We start from the raw sequence: 15,307 nt of genomic DNA, 5'->3' as shown, positions 1-15,307 counted from the left end.
AAGTGAATAGCATCAATAACATTTTAACACCAATTTGTTACACTAAATCTTTATTGAAGCCAATCTGTACACTATTCTACAAAATATCTTCTTTACAAGGGCATTCTTCTTAATACCAAGCTACTGATTTTCCAAACATACTCCCATCTCTTAAACTGTCATTATTAATGCCAACCAAACGCACTTAAAACAAAATTACAGGTGTTACATGCATGATAAGTTACTGCTAAAATCATCCTCACAATTGAAACAAGCAAGTTTAGGAGTATTACCATAGCATTGGGATTCTTAAACTGCTGTTTCACAAATATTACAATGAAAAGGTAGTCATTAAAATTAATATCTACAAAAAAATCAGTGTAATTTCTATAAATGTATGAGTAAAATCAGGGCTGTCATTAACTTTTGATTCACTTGTAGTCTTGATCTTTACATGCAATAAACTTGATACTTTATGGGTGAATTGTTTGAACTATAGTCAGTCACCCATAACATCATGGACCTATCAAACAGACTCAGCTAAAGCAGGTGTTATGGGTTACGGCCCTTATTGACAGCCCCGAAAATGGCAATAATGATTACATTTACCTCAATAAAAGAAACTAAAATGGCTAAAAATAGACTAAAGAAGATAACTTACTAACTACAAATTAAATATGAATATTACAAATGCTTTTCAAACACCTTAGGTACTGCTGTTGAAGTTAAAAGAAATCCTAAATATGCACATAAATTGTGTATTGAATACAATCTTAAAAGTCAAATCAATCGAGACCTTTTGACATATTACATTATACATAACAGTGCCTTAGCACAGAAATAATTTGATTTTTCATCATAAAAATATAAATACAATAAATGGAATCAACTTCAACTCTCGAATCATGGTTAACTGGAAATAGAATTCTTTAAATTTTGACAAATATGATCATTTCACACATTGATCATGTGTGCCAATATCCTGAAGTACGTGCACACGAAACTAAAGATTCTGCCTGTTACAGTGCGGCTAGTAACTCAAACTGCGCCACCTTGACGAAAAGTAACAAATCAAAATGTAAACTGAGAACAATGGACTGGGAAGCTTCTCATGACAGCAAGTAACAGTGTTTGACATGAAAACATATACATTGTCGACTCCTCTGCATTATATTCACTCTTAGAGATTCAGTCCTTCATGACAAATTATAATATAAATCTCACTCGAAAAATTGAGCTTGAAAAACTCATTTGTGACAACTAAACTGAAACCATTGAAAAGCGTACGAAATTAAGGATCAAAACTAACCAATCAACAAATGCCAAAGTTTCCTGAGAGGTTCTGACACAACACCTTGGACTTTGCTGGGTTTTCAATTTTGTTAAAATTCATCGTTTGCTTCAATGTTAATGGTTTATTTGAGAAAAAGATCGCTACCCTTTGTTCTCAAGTAACATTCTGATTGTTTCACTCTTTTCCAAGTGGCCTGGCTCGAGTAGTCACACTGTAATATTTCACACCAGTTCACACGGTTTGTACTTGTGTACAAACAAAGAAATTCAGAACTGTAGGTATGTAATGCGTACAAGACAAGCTGCGGCTGCAAGACTGTGCTACTTATTGAGTTAACCCTTTTGCAGTATCAAAGCTGATCGGTGTTAAGGTATCGTCACAAAATCAAGACTTTATCATGCAAGCATTACTCTTCAAGAGATCAAGGAAAATGATCTGCAAAGAAATAAAATAAATTTGCTTATCACCAAATTTTCCCAGCTGTGATTAGCTTCCATGTACATATGGATGTCCAATGTCCTATTTGTGTTCCCACAGATGGGAGACTGGACATCCCTCCAGACAGACTCAACCAGAAATGTATCATGGAGACCAAGGTTGCAGGGGAATTTGTATAGCAGCAATTGGGCATCGGGGGTTAAACCTCTGTGGGACGTCGTTCATCTTCATCTTTGGTGTAGTAGGACTGCAAACAACACATATCTAAGGTCAGAAGAGTACATACCCGTACATGTACATGCACATTATCAAGGGATAACTCTAGGGATAAGATGAACTACATGTATGTGGTTCTGCGGTACCAGACCTTGCAGGAGAAGAAATAATTTACTGGCATCACTTTCTTGTAACGCGACAATAACAGTGTTTCAAGTTGACATGCTTCTCAGTTCTTCATGTGCAATACCGCCTGTATTCTAAAACTGAAATGCTGAAGAAGGGCCCTCCCCAGCCCCCTCCGAAAACCAATACCAGTATTTCCCTATTCCAATAGGGAAATCCTTGTTTACAATATTTTGCCTCATTAGCATAAGCAATTCAGTTTCTTTTGGAGCTACAAATAAATCAGTTCTGAATATTGAAAGGTCATAGTACGATTAACTCAGTCAGTGAATGTGAGCCTGATGTATTGAACACTTTTTGTGCAACACGGGTTTAAAAACTCAAAATTTTACAAAGAATGTATGAGCTCATTAGCGCTTTTACCACCCAGAAATTTTGCAGTTTTTGAAAGACAATATCTCCTTGAATATTACACCCAAATATTTAAAACTTTCACCACGTATTAAGCTTCACTAGCTCTTTAGCTGCCTGGAGTCAATTCAGATCTAATATGTCACCTTCTGTACGCAAAGTCATATGCAAATGAGCAAAAATGTAAACAGTGACATCAGCATGAATTCCCCTATTTAACCTGGATAGAGAACCCGCATAAAAATAACAGCTCAGGCTGATGTGGCTTACAGCCTATTACCACTGAATATTGAAATTTAATGGGAGTTCATTAGACCAGGTTTCAGTTTACCATCAAAAACTTTGGCCAGGCTGAAGAATGCTAATGTTATGATAGGGACTTACTTAGAAAGGTATTCCTTCACAATCAGTCATGTATATCAAGTTGGCAATGTACCTCCACACCACCATACAGTACATGTTGCACATGTAGTTGTTAAGCAAATCAATAAATGCGTAGAGGTACAGTAAATTTATTTTTGAATAAGCTTTTTTCATGTATAATGTTGTTCAGTATCAACATAATGTTACAATGTATAATATGACTTTACCTTTGCCACCACATCTCCATTCATGTTTAGGCTGCGATATCTCTTCATTGCTTTATCTTCACCTTGGAGTGACACAGAGTCTGATCCTAAAAGATACATTACTAAAATAAGTAATTATAATTTATAACCCAGAAGTAATTACTTCATTCTGATTGGCTGAGAGCAGGCCAATTTATCATCAATTATTAATGTGCACTGCAGCCCAAATTATCGCTCGCATTTGTAATTTTTTCAGTCGAATAATAAATGAGTAATAGACTATTTTCGTATTCTCGGTAATGGACTGCAGTTAGTTTGCAGTAGAGGCTCATGCGAGGGAATATCATTAAAAAGAGAAAAATGTCATTCATGCATTTGAAAAGAGTCCCTGCATAAGCCTCAGTTGCAAGCTAGTTCCAGTCCACTACCAAGAAATGGTCTCTTGCACGAAAGCTTGCAGAGCAATAAGGATTTACACCTCTCGTGATATTTGAAAATTCTTTCAAACTGCACTTGCCTTAAACCTCTGGCAATTTTGAGAGAATTTTCAAGTATAACTCATAACTAGTGTAAATCCTTCATTGCACTCGCATTCCTACCATTACCTGCATGTATACTTCAATAAATTGTACACTTTTCACACTGTGCTGTAAAAATTTTATGTAAGAACAAAATTGATAACTACATGTACATTAGCATTTCATTAAACTGCCAAATCCCTTCAACAGCAGCATACACAGTCTGTTCTCTGTGATCATGCCTTATAGCCAACTAACTTCTGGTGTATAAGAAAAAGATTTATAGCACAATAATTAGTTGAGCTTACTTTTTTTGTGAGTGTAACTTCTTCCTGTTTTGCAGAATTGCACCACATTTCCCAGGATAAACATGACAGGCCATATCGCTAGAATGACCCAACTCACCCAGCAGTCTACCTTTTCATCAGCTGCCATGATCCTTTGCCAAGCATAGTTGATCAACACAAACTCTTCGATGAAGTAGTCGACACCACCCGTTATCAGTGCTGCCCCAATAATTGAGGTTGCCACAATGAAGAATCCCTTCTGCCACCTTAGCGTCAGCAAGCTGAAGATCAAACTCAAACCTAGGAGGACTCCAAATGGTATCCACTTGATGGAAACATGGTAGAATGTCTCGACAATAAAGAATATAGCAATGCCAATGAAGAATCCAAGGCCAAATCCACCAAGGAATAGGCCACAGTAAGTGACAAACATCGTCAAAAGCCCACAGAATATTCCAACAGCGACAGCCACTGCAACAAGACCCCAGGATGGCAGGTCAGCATGGTTACTGCCAATAATGTAGGTGACAAAGGTGGCAAACAGGAACCCCAACAGAAAAAGGCTGCTCTTAAAAAATCTGTAGCCTATAACATAAAGGATATAATTACAAATATCAGTATGCCTTGTTCATGATTTGTCTTCAGTTGGTTACAATACAGTGAGCACAAGAGCACTCTTAAAGAGGCATGTTACATGTAAGATTGCAGACTGCCTTGTTCACTGTAGTTGAAGTCAATAATAATTCATTATCATCTTCACTTGTCATGACAGTACAGTGTAGACCGTGCATAAGGCCGCCATGTTCTCAAACCAACGGTAAAAAAAGTAGAAGTATTCTCTCATTTTGATTGGTTGTTACTTATGATCTATTGGAGGAAAGATCCATAAATGATGTCATTAACATTTTTAATGGTTTCTTTATTATATAAAGCAGATACGTGTACATGTAGATTCCATGTTGCCATGCATCTGTTCAGTAATAGATCACAGCTGAAAACGTCAAAATGTGGAAAGAACACGACTGACACACTCACCTGATGGCTCATGTGCCACTTTTTGAAGCAATCTGTGATCTGTGATCTATTAAACAGTTAGATTATGAGCTCGAGATTTCTATCGCGTAATACTTGACAAGGGCGCAGCCTGAGTCAACTATCAAGCATAGAAATCGAAAGTGAATAATCTAATTGTTTTAGTATAAATCTACTAGTCGTTCAAAACTTTGTCTAAATCTTCTTCACAGACACTTCGAAAACGCAAAGAAGAGGCACTCATTTTGCTAACAAGTGCACACTGCTACACTACTCACTATCTATCACAGAATAGATGGTGAATAGCATAGCCAATCAGAGAACGGCATTCATGATAGAATGTTAGTAGATATAGACTAATACTGAACAGACACACGCTAACATGGAATCTATTTGTTAAACAGACTGTATTTTTATTTTGCTAGGAGCTCCTGCCAGTAAATAATTAAGTGTTTCAAGTCGGTAAAAATCAGAAAAATGTACCAAATTCACAGTTTCACTGACAAAATTACTCATACTGTACATGACATTCAAGCAAATCTTACCAAATAAAATCAGATAAAATCCACAGAGGAGGGCAATACAGCATGTGACAGTGTACGGTATATTGAGCTGGTTGTTTAGAACAAACACTTCGAAGCCGTGACATTCACCAATCTTTATTCCTGGAGTAGCATTCTGTGGAGTAGCATTAGTTGGTAAATCTGTGGTTATCTGGGTGGTTGGCATTACTGTAGTGCTCATGTTGACAACAGAACTACTATTGCCAACACCAGGGCTCACTGTGTCATTAATCCCATCCACAACAGAGAGGAACACACTGAGTAGAACAAGCACTGAAAGTATTGCAGGACTCATCTGTCAAATGAAAGTACAACCACAAGTTCAGCAAAGTGGATGGACATATTCATACAATTATCTTCATTATTACAATGCATAATGGCAAGGTAGTCTTGAGGACAATCTGAGTGTTCTGATCAGTTCTTTCTTGGTAGGGATTTTGCCAAGGAAACAGTCATAATCCATGTATTTTTTGCTTTTGAAAGCCAGAATAGCGACTAGGCTTGAGTGTCATATGATAAACTACTTACTAACCTAGCCAATTGCTAGAGATGTACTGGGAAATATTGGCCCTTGATCATTTTTGTGTGGACCTCACTTCACTCAATTCATACAGCTGCTAGTCACCTTGGGCCAATGTTCCCCGCTGTGGCCGTCGGGCTTGGCTAGTAAGATCGAGGTTTGCTCTCTACCATACATTTAAAACTCTGTTTTTACTAAGTTGGAAGACTTACAATACTAGATTGACAGTGAATTTTTATACGTTTGGCAAACTTATTCCTCTTTGTCAGTTAGTTTCTTATTCCTTGTACTTGTTCAATGGATCTTCATTCAGTTCTTACTAAAAGTATACATTGTATAACAAATAAGTTCCCATGATCAGCAAAATTGGCATAGTGGTTTGCATTCTTCAGTTTTGTTATTCCACTGCTGACACGAATCACCATGTCGTGTACTACACTTAATGGCATAAAAGATATCAATCTCTCACAGAAATCTTGATAGAAATATGTACATGTACCAGTGCTGATATAACTTAACTTACCATTTAAACTTTAGCTTGGCTCTGAGACTTAGAAGGAGAAAACGACAGAAATCACATCAAAGTTGGCCAAATTGAATAAACATCTAATTTTGTTTTGTTTTAAAATGCGTCTAAGCCTCGGAGCCAAGTTAGAATTTTAATCAACACCTTTTATAAAAATTGACTTACTATTGTTTCCAATATACGTCCCCCGTCAAATTTCTTACTACAATGATATATTTTGCTTTCCTTCCTTTTTTTGAAGATATTAAATAATGTGTCCCTCTATGTACAGTTATAGTAATAACCAGTGAGAGTGTTATCCAGAAAATTGTGCCTGTTTAGACAGGTCAATATCAATCAGTGAAGTAGTTCAAATTGGGTCTTTAAAGGTGACTACTGTACATGCACATGCACATGCATGTGTTGCAGCTTGGTTTAACATACATGTATCCATTTTAACAAAACATGTTTATATCATACTGTATATTCTGAACTTACAACAAAATCAATCCACAGCTTATTTTAAAAACATGATACAGCCTCATCATGCATTACTGGTAATACTGTCAAGTTTAAATATAGTATTTCTAAGTATAAGTGCAACCTGCTTTTTCCAAGAACATCTGTAACACTCTTCCATTTTAAAAATTTGCAGCCAGATATACACACATATACAGCTATACAGACCGACTGAGATGCCACTTGAGACTAATTTAGTCAAAACAACACACTTCAAATTACCAGCACTGATTCATATTTTATATTTAAATCATTGTTCTTGTCAGACATGGAGGCTACACCAGAACAGATAGGCATCTGGAATGATTTTCAATAATCAGAAAGACATGCTTGATCACCAACACACTATTAAAGTTAGCCTGTTTCTAACATAATGCAAGTATTGTTTTGGATAGAACATCCAACTTGTTTACTATAACTCAACATGTTTGGCTTCACGTTAACAGACAAGAAAGAAAATTGATTGGTTGATTGGCCAGGTTTTAACCTCAAATATTCAAGACAAGATTAACGATGTTAAGTGATATAGACATCAGTGCTTCTCATCAAATAAATTCAGACCAATTAAATTAAAACCTATCTGAAGAGGATTCACAATATTCACAGACCTACAACCTGCAAATTAAATCTAGATGTACTAAACAAAGACAAAATTATTTCAAGGTGAACTGATAATATTGCAAACTTGTTCATATCTTGTCCAAAGAAAACTTCTGTTAATACTCAGTAATCAATTGAGATGAATTGAGATGAATTGAGATTGAGAAAATCACACATATGTAAATGTAAAGCAAAATGTTTTATCAAAAATAAATGGTTCTTCAGACATAAATAAATCATACCCATTCAGTTCCTTATACCCAGAGAATACACCACAAACAATTCGCAATCACTTGATTGAAATATAACTGGAACTTTTCCCCCACTGAACATCGCCATACACGTACATATACATGAAGCTATGAAAAGACTAAGCTGTCTCAAGTCCAACGAGTTTTTCTCAGCCGTGATGAGTTAGCCATAGCCAGTTGTTGTTTTCTGGCTAATTTTCAGTGATTAGCTGTCTTTCACCTGGTGAAATTAGTTGGCAGCCGCCCATCCACTACATCTCTGTAATGAATACAACCTTCAAACCTTTCTATTCAAGCTGTATCAGTAAAATGTTATTGTACAGTGTTCACAAAATGACAGTAAAAAACTAAGTTCTTAGATACAAATGTGAGCACTAAACAAATCTGAATCAAGGTAAAACAAAAATAACCTTTTAAATTCTCCATGTAAATTTTACATTTATGTTCATGTCAGGGCTTAATAACACAATTCTGCTTTAGGTATTAAATAACAGTAAAGTAAATCTGCCAGCATAATTAAGTTCTGGAGAGACATGTACACATTTGTATTCTTTATATAATCCTAAAATAGCCTGGTTTTGCTTTTTCTGTATTTGTAAATATTGTACTTCAGACATCAGACACACAAATATGAGTTGGCCAACTTACACCCATTGTAGTAACACTGAATGCAATCAAGTACATTTCAGTAGCATGTTGGTAGTGAACTTACTTTAGACTGGTGACAGTTCTTCAAAAATCATTGCAAAGACAAAATAAAACAGCTGGGGAACAAAATTATGTCCTTTTCTCGTGTACACTTATATTTTACAGAAACACACAAATTATAATAAAAATACTGCCAATTATGTTTTGCATGACAGTTCACCTGAGATTGAGTTTCATTTTAATTACGTTACTTGATAGAAATTTCCACTAAGGCTGTGATAATCAACATTAATCTCTTATCTAATCCACCTTGAGATTATTTTAAATGCAATTTTCTTATGAAACTCTAGAAATAGTTGGTCCCCAAGGAAATCATTTCTGTTCCTTATTATGTAAAAGTAAATAATAAAGGTTTCTTTGAAAGCTCCATAGTCATTTCATAGTAAAATTTAGTGCTGAGCAATTATTCAGCTAAAAGCTTTTTGTCAAGAAAAATCCATGAATAAATTTTGCATGAGAACATTGAGTATAATTAAATAAATTATTTTCACATTTAGCAAAGGTATGCTTTTAAGAGATTCAAAGCAGCCTTTACAGGAAATAATGTTTATAGATGTCATAGATTTTTCATGATTTCTTAGAACTCTTTTCTTTTGACTATTAATTAGGAACTAATATTTATATTTATTAGCTATAAGTGATAATTCATTGACAAATAGCTACAATCTTGGACAGAATAAAATGGAACAATTATCCCCCATCCCCCCCAAAGCAATGATGAAGGCGCGAAGGAGAAAAAACGCCCCATTTTGGCATCATTGAAATGGAGGGAGGGGTGGTCCAGATGTTCCATTTATTTTGTCCAAGACTGTAGATAGGTGATAAAATAATTAGATTTTTTTTTTTTTTGCAAGTTTATGAAGCAATTTTTGACAAACCTTGATAATTTTTTTTCAGGAAACATACATTAATGTTTATATGTATCATATCTTATAAATTTTTATTGCCGATATCTTAAAAGAGATATGAGTTTCGTAAAAAACGGCATTTTTTAATTGAATTTCACTTGAAAATGCCACCAAGTTGAAAACATTTTTTTGTAAAACCGAAATGGGCAAAGGTAAAAAAAAATGAGCCTAAAATTCTCAAACCAGAAGAAACCAATTAAAAGAAATATTGCTCGAGAAACCACCAGGACGTAAGCCATTGTAAACAGAAGGAAATTATTTGCTTAGGAACAAACAATAGTAATGGCCTAGCTTCCCCAAAATAAACAAAGCAACCTCTGCTTTCTTGCAGCGAAATTGCGTTAGCCAAAATGGTAAATTAAAGTCACGCATACTGACGGTACTAACTTTGCTGGAGGGAATTGACATTTGTTACAAACATCGGCCATTAAATCACGGGAAAAGAGATAGAACTGTATTCATTCTTCATTAGCCGATATCATTAACGGCACTCAGTGAAGAAACAAAGCACTTTACAACATAAACATTCTGGTTGGAAACGGCTGGATTCATTCCGAAGCTAGTTTGGAGATGAAAATCCCATTTCATAAAACGGTTAACTGACTTATACCCTAGAGCAAAATTTTGTTTCTCGCACTGAAGCTTTACGCATAGATTTATTCAATGAGTCTTCGATGATATGCAACGTACCCACGCGCCCATCGGAAGTTCGTTATATATTCATAGGTGTAGGTTTCCACACATTTCAGAAGCCAAACCGCTTATCTATACTTTAAAAACATGATTAAATTACTTTTGCATTTCTTTTTGCAAGGAAGCCGTCAAGAACACCTTGAAATTTTGAATAAGACTCCGCGCACATACAACCTTGTTTCAACATACATGCTGCTTCGCTCGAGAATCTTCGTTCAATTAATGCATCTTCATTAGGAACTCGGTTTAATGTGACCAATCTGTATCACGAGTCTGTAAATTCTTTTAAAATTTCGATCAGTTCAGAGAACTGACTTCATCCTCCATTAGCATTCGAGTTTTAAAGGGAGTTAGCTAACATGTGGAACCCAAGATACGAACGACACTATACGTGACCTAAATTTCGCTTCAAATTGCTAATTCTACGAACATTAATGCGTCCCTACCTTTGCATTGGTGTAAAACTAACAGTTACACTCCCTCTGAATGTCCAAAGTGCATCAGTTTCAAAAATAATGAACCAATTTCGCCGGAAATGAGCAAAATGGACAACTAAACGTCCACGCTTATAATGCGTGCAATAATTTGTTCAAGACGCTATTGATCTTTTGACTCGTGCATCCAGTAGGAGAAACTTGCGTTTGATCAGCAACTAATTTACGCTATGCTTCAATTGTTGTCACAGCTAAAATAATTTTAGTTTAACAATAACGAGATATGCATATGGAATGAACTTTTAGATGAAGATATGTTCCATTATAACTACTTTCTATGATAAGTATTATTCTGAAAATTAAATTCGTAAAGAAAACGACTCGTTTTCACTAATACTGATTGAAGTGTAGATTCTTGTAACCTTGACCCTTTATTCCGAACCCCTGTCCGAGAAGGTAGAGTTTACACAGGGGAATAAAGGAAATTCTATCTGAGTAATCATTTTGTTTCGTCAATAGAAGTCATAGAACAGAGTCTACATTGTGCCTTTAGAATCATATATTTTTCTTCATAATATAAGAAAAGAAGTTAAAAATTCCCCGACCGTCAAGACCGTAACCTAGATGACAAATAACTTTTGAATTGTTCTGTTTCTACTGTTTGTTTCAGTCAAACATTTCCATATCAAAGCCTTGCATGTATTATTCAATTAGCCAAGACAATACAACAGCGGGCGTTAAATAACGGATTGAAAAAAATTAATTTGAAAGTGCCGAGAACGGATTTAGTTTAGATATGAGAAAGTCAGTTCTGCTGTACCCCAAAACTACTGTACTGCATAAACTTTTCCCTTAACATTCAATGCCTACGAGTGCTGTTGTGTTATAGAATCTATTTATCAAATATTTTGCTATTCATGTGAACAAGATAAGCTTACAACCTCCATTGAGTGGAAAGAAAAAATGTAAATTATGTTTGACAAGTGATCCTGAGCTGACCTCAGCTGCTTATCCTGGTCGATTTATTTGCTTTATCAACTTTCAAGTTAGATAACAACCCACTGTTCTTGTCACACTTTCAATATGCCATCAATGGTATGTACAAAGAATAGTCAACAAACATACTTTATAACACAGCTTCAGACCTTTAAAAAGTTGAAGCTAGGTGTACAAGCAGTGGACAGTACTCACAAACTCATCTAGAACATTATATCAACTGTGAACATTTTTCTTCCTACTATTTCAAACAGAAAGTGGAGAATTAGTGAAAAAGGCTTTGTTTCCCAGCTTAAGATTACCATCATGAGGTTTCTCACCACCAGGGGGTAGCAATTCTGATAAACACTGATCAAACAACACCTATCATTGCAAGGGAGGCCAAAAGACTCACAAGAAGGATAAATGTACACATAATTATATTGATAAGGGAGGCAATTGAAATCCGAAGGGGGGAGGGACTCCCATATGAAAAGGACAGGGGTGCTTATCGGAAATATTGGAAAGAACCCTAAGAGGTACCAAAATCCTACTTTGTGGGCATGGCTTGAAATTTTTTTCACCTCTAAAAGGTACCAATTCTAAAACAACACATCATCTCCTGTGACATTTTTTCGGCTCAATACCCTGAAAGGTGCCACAAAAGCTCCTACTGTGGAACTTTTGAGGTTGAATGAACACCCTAAGTGGTGGCAAAACCACTTTTTTAAACCTCAAAATATACGACAAGCACCCCCGTCCTTGTTAGATGGGAGTCCCCCCCCCCCCCTCCCCTCCCCCTTCCGGGTTGAAATCCAGTGCCAGGTCCCAACCCCCATTTGGAGACTGGTTTTGAACTTCCAGTCCTCTACTGGGCCAAATTAAAAAATTTTTATCGCTTCAGAAAGGTGCCATGTCGATGGTGGCCCTGAAAGGTTGGAGTAATTAGCTTAATATTTTGATTATGCTTTGACAACTTTATTTTAACAGAAGCAACCAACACTGTGCTGGAAACTCCGCACATTCTGCTGGTTGTGCTCGTATTTCAAAATTCTTTACATGTGAAATTCCTATTAATCTGACAAGTCATGCAAAGATCAATGTGATTTTGTCGTTACGGTTTCCTTGAACTAGAATAACACAAGAATCTGGATTAGCTCAATCATGGGTTTCCCACAACCGCTGCCCCCTACCACTATTCTAAAAGGCAATTAGAAGTTACTGTAGTTCTGTCACATTGAAGATTGAAAATAATTATTGACCTCTCTTCTTTTGAAACAGACATTAAACTTTTTAGTGCCCATCACACCTTACATGTAACTTATGCTCCCAGACATTCCTGTAGTTTCAGGTACTCTAATTAATTAAAAATAACACAGACAACTTTGCAAATACCTCTTGGACTGAACCAGTTAAATGGAACTCCTTGGTTCAGCCATTTCCATTTCATTTTTATTATAATTATTATTATAAATAGTTTATAATAAAAAAACTTATTGAAAAAGCATTTTGAAAGTTGCATGGTCAGCAAAGTAAACATTGTATCATAAATACATAAATGTGTACAAATGAGAAAGCTAAGTTTCACAAACAACTCTGGCAATGAAAAAGCTCATTTAAGTGTCACACAATTTTTGAAACAACTGCAATGCTTCAAACCCAGTTGTCCAAGGAATAACTTCTGCATTGACCTCTGAATTTTTTTCACCTTGTAAGCAGTGTAAAAGTTTGTATCCTTTCCGTGCCAAGATGTAGTCTCCTTCTTTTAACATTAGACAGGGACAAAGATCGCCATGTCCATCTCCAACATAAACTATGTGCCTGAAATGTTGATGGCTGTCAGTCAGGTACTTCTGAAGGACTGTTGATTTGCAAAGATTCTCTGGGCAATTATTGCAGTCATGCTCTTGATATCGTTCAACATGTAGCCGGCCACTGCTTTCCCACATTGCAGGGTTTGTGTAAACACCACAGAAAGCTTCACGCAGGAAGTCACGCTCCAGTATATGATCAATAAAGTAACTGTTGGAGTCAGATATAATTATTGTTGGCACCTTTCGAGTCTGCAAAAAATGGCAAGCTTCCTTCATTCCTTCTGTAAATTGCAGAGTTTCAAAACACTTAACATAGTCTTCTTTGGTTACATTTTCTGCATGCAGAACACCAAAGACTTTGTCCATGATATTAGTCCAACACCATCCTTTCCTCTGATGCTCTCGTATCAACTGCATGGTGGATGGAAGTAGTTTGGTCACCCATGTGTCTGTGTTTCCATCCACAAGGGTGTGGTCAAAGTCAAAAACTGCCAACAGTTTAGATTGCTGTACCTACAACAAAGTATTACCTGATGTCAATACAAGTAATATATCACTAAATCAAAAAGGAGACTATGTTATTTCCATTATGCCAAAAATTCCAGAAATTTTGGTTGGAAATCAAATGAAACAGAACATTCAGTCTCAGGAAAATTTAAGAAAAAAGGACCACCTTTGAAAGAGGTTCACTTTGACTTATCAGTCCAGTCAGTCTGAGATTTGCTGCTTTATTTTGGCAAACCGGTCCATTGCCCTACTTCACTTCAATAGATTTGATGTGGGGGATTGGGGAAAGGGATAGAAAATGTTAAGATGATCCATTCTACGAGTATGATTGGAAAATGTCTTCCCGTTTGGTAATAGTTGGTCACACAGGTCAAATTTATCTGATAAAAAGGAAAGCACCAAGCGTTTCATCGCTAAATAAAACTGTGGCTGAAAGTGTGGCATGCTTGCAATATATACAAGGCTCAAGATTAACAGTATGCCAAGTAGCCAAAGACAAGTAAACTTTTGGTACTAAGCTTTACACCTATACTTTAGTTTGCATAATACTGTGCCCGGATCACAAATTGTTTGTCACAGAAGAATTACATGTAAAAAAGTAAAATATGTACATGTAGTGTATTTAGGAGAATATATTTTTCAAAAAATATGAAAAAAACATTTTATTGAGCTTCCTAGGCTGATGATTAGTAACACACTAAAACACAACTAACTTATAAAAATTATGACAAACCCACCTTGATAAAACATTGAACTGCACTCTTAAACTTATAAATTACCATGATTTCAGTTCAAGGCATAATGTATGTACTGTGAGGACATTAGTAAATTAATTTAAAATACCGAAATGGAAAGGAGAGGATCCCCTGTAACAGGAGAATTTCCTTTTTTCTCGTTAACAAACAGGTGGACCTATACGTTGGCTAGGACAGGAGAGCATAAATTAAAGTAATTTTAATGCCTTAATGAATTGCCCCAAAGTCAGTAAAAACAATATGTAAAACCAACTTTTTACAATAACTGTCTAATTTCTCGCGTGCTGATTGGCTCATTTTTATCATCAATAAGAGTACAGACAGATAAAATTTTAATTTATGCAGGAGATTTTATGGACTTTTTTAAGTAGCCAATCAAAAAGCGAGAAAAGCTACTGACAATGTTCGCATCATTTTCAAAATTCACTTATCTTTGCTTATGGCAAGTTTACAGCGTCTTTTCCCCTCATTTATTTCCGGCATTAGACCATTTTGGAGTCTTGTTATTGTAAAAGACAAATTGACATCAGTTTTTTATGTGTCTGTCCTCTTATTGATGATAAATTTCGTCATAACATTGTCAAAGTTTACTGTGGAACAGCTCGCCTGCAGCTCGTGGTTCCACAGCCATTGTACTTTGACAATGTTGTGATGCAATTTATCATCAATAACAGGACAGACGCAT

At 35.8% G+C, this 15,307-nt stretch overlaps 2 protein-coding genes across 3 annotated transcripts in view; both read right to left on the bottom strand.

Annotated features, from left to right (window-relative positions):
* Nucleotides 1-33: 33 nt before the first annotated feature.
* Nucleotides 34-10,731, bottom strand: LOC145488040 (transmembrane protein 198-like). Of its 2 annotated transcripts, none has more exons than XM_081466808.1 (5): nucleotides 10,584-10,731; nucleotides 5,416-5,728; nucleotides 3,957-4,423; nucleotides 3,055-3,140; nucleotides 34-1,958 (listed from the first exon to the last, which is right to left on the bottom strand). In XM_081466808.1, exons 2-4 carry the CDS (start codon nucleotides 5,726-5,728, stop codon nucleotides 3,099-3,101), a joined length of 822 nt encoding a protein of 273 aa, XP_081322934.1. In that variant the 5' UTR covers nucleotides 10,584-10,731; the 3' UTR covers nucleotides 34-1,958; nucleotides 3,055-3,098. The 2 variants fall into 2 exon arrangements, with proteins under 2 accessions (XP_081322934.1, XP_081322933.1); XM_081466807.1 differs by having other exon boundaries at nucleotides 3,860-4,423; nucleotides 10,584-10,721.
* A 1,598-nt stretch (nucleotides 10,732-12,329) lies between these two features.
* LOC145488045 (pyridoxal phosphate phosphatase PHOSPHO2-like) overlaps nucleotides 12,330-15,307 on the bottom strand; it is a 5,241-nt gene continuing 2,263 nt past the window's right edge. Inside the window, exon 2 of the mRNA XM_081466813.1 lies at nucleotides 12,330-13,873. Within this exon, the coding sequence (XP_081322939.1) occupies nucleotides 13,163-13,873 (711 nt within the window). The 3' untranslated portion in view covers nucleotides 12,330-13,162. The remainder of the gene's footprint in view (nucleotides 13,874-15,307) is intronic.

This window comes from Orbicella franksi, chromosome 5 (genome assembly GCF_964199315.1).
Source record: "Orbicella franksi chromosome 5, jaOrbFran1.1, whole genome shotgun sequence".
NCBI lineage: Eukaryota > Metazoa > Cnidaria > Anthozoa > Scleractinia > Merulinidae > Orbicella > Orbicella franksi.
The sequence above is the reverse complement of the archived record's forward strand: the minus strand, read 5'-3'. Positions and strand labels throughout refer to the sequence as shown.

Excerpts from the sequence above, each read along its gene's own strand:
- LOC145488040 (XM_081466807.1), bottom strand. The coding sequence starts at position 5,728 with ATGAGTCCTGCAATACTTTCAGTGCTTGTTCTACTCAGTGTGTTCCTC. Across the intron at positions 3,141-3,859 it reads AAGTTACACTCACAAAAAAA|GATCAGACTCTGTGTCACTC; the intron begins GTAAGCTCAACT and ends TGTATCTTTTAG. Across the intron at positions 1,959-3,054 it reads ATGGAGATGTGGTGGCAAAG|TCCTACTACACCAAAGATGA; the intron begins GTAAAGTCATAT and ends TGTTGTTTGCAG.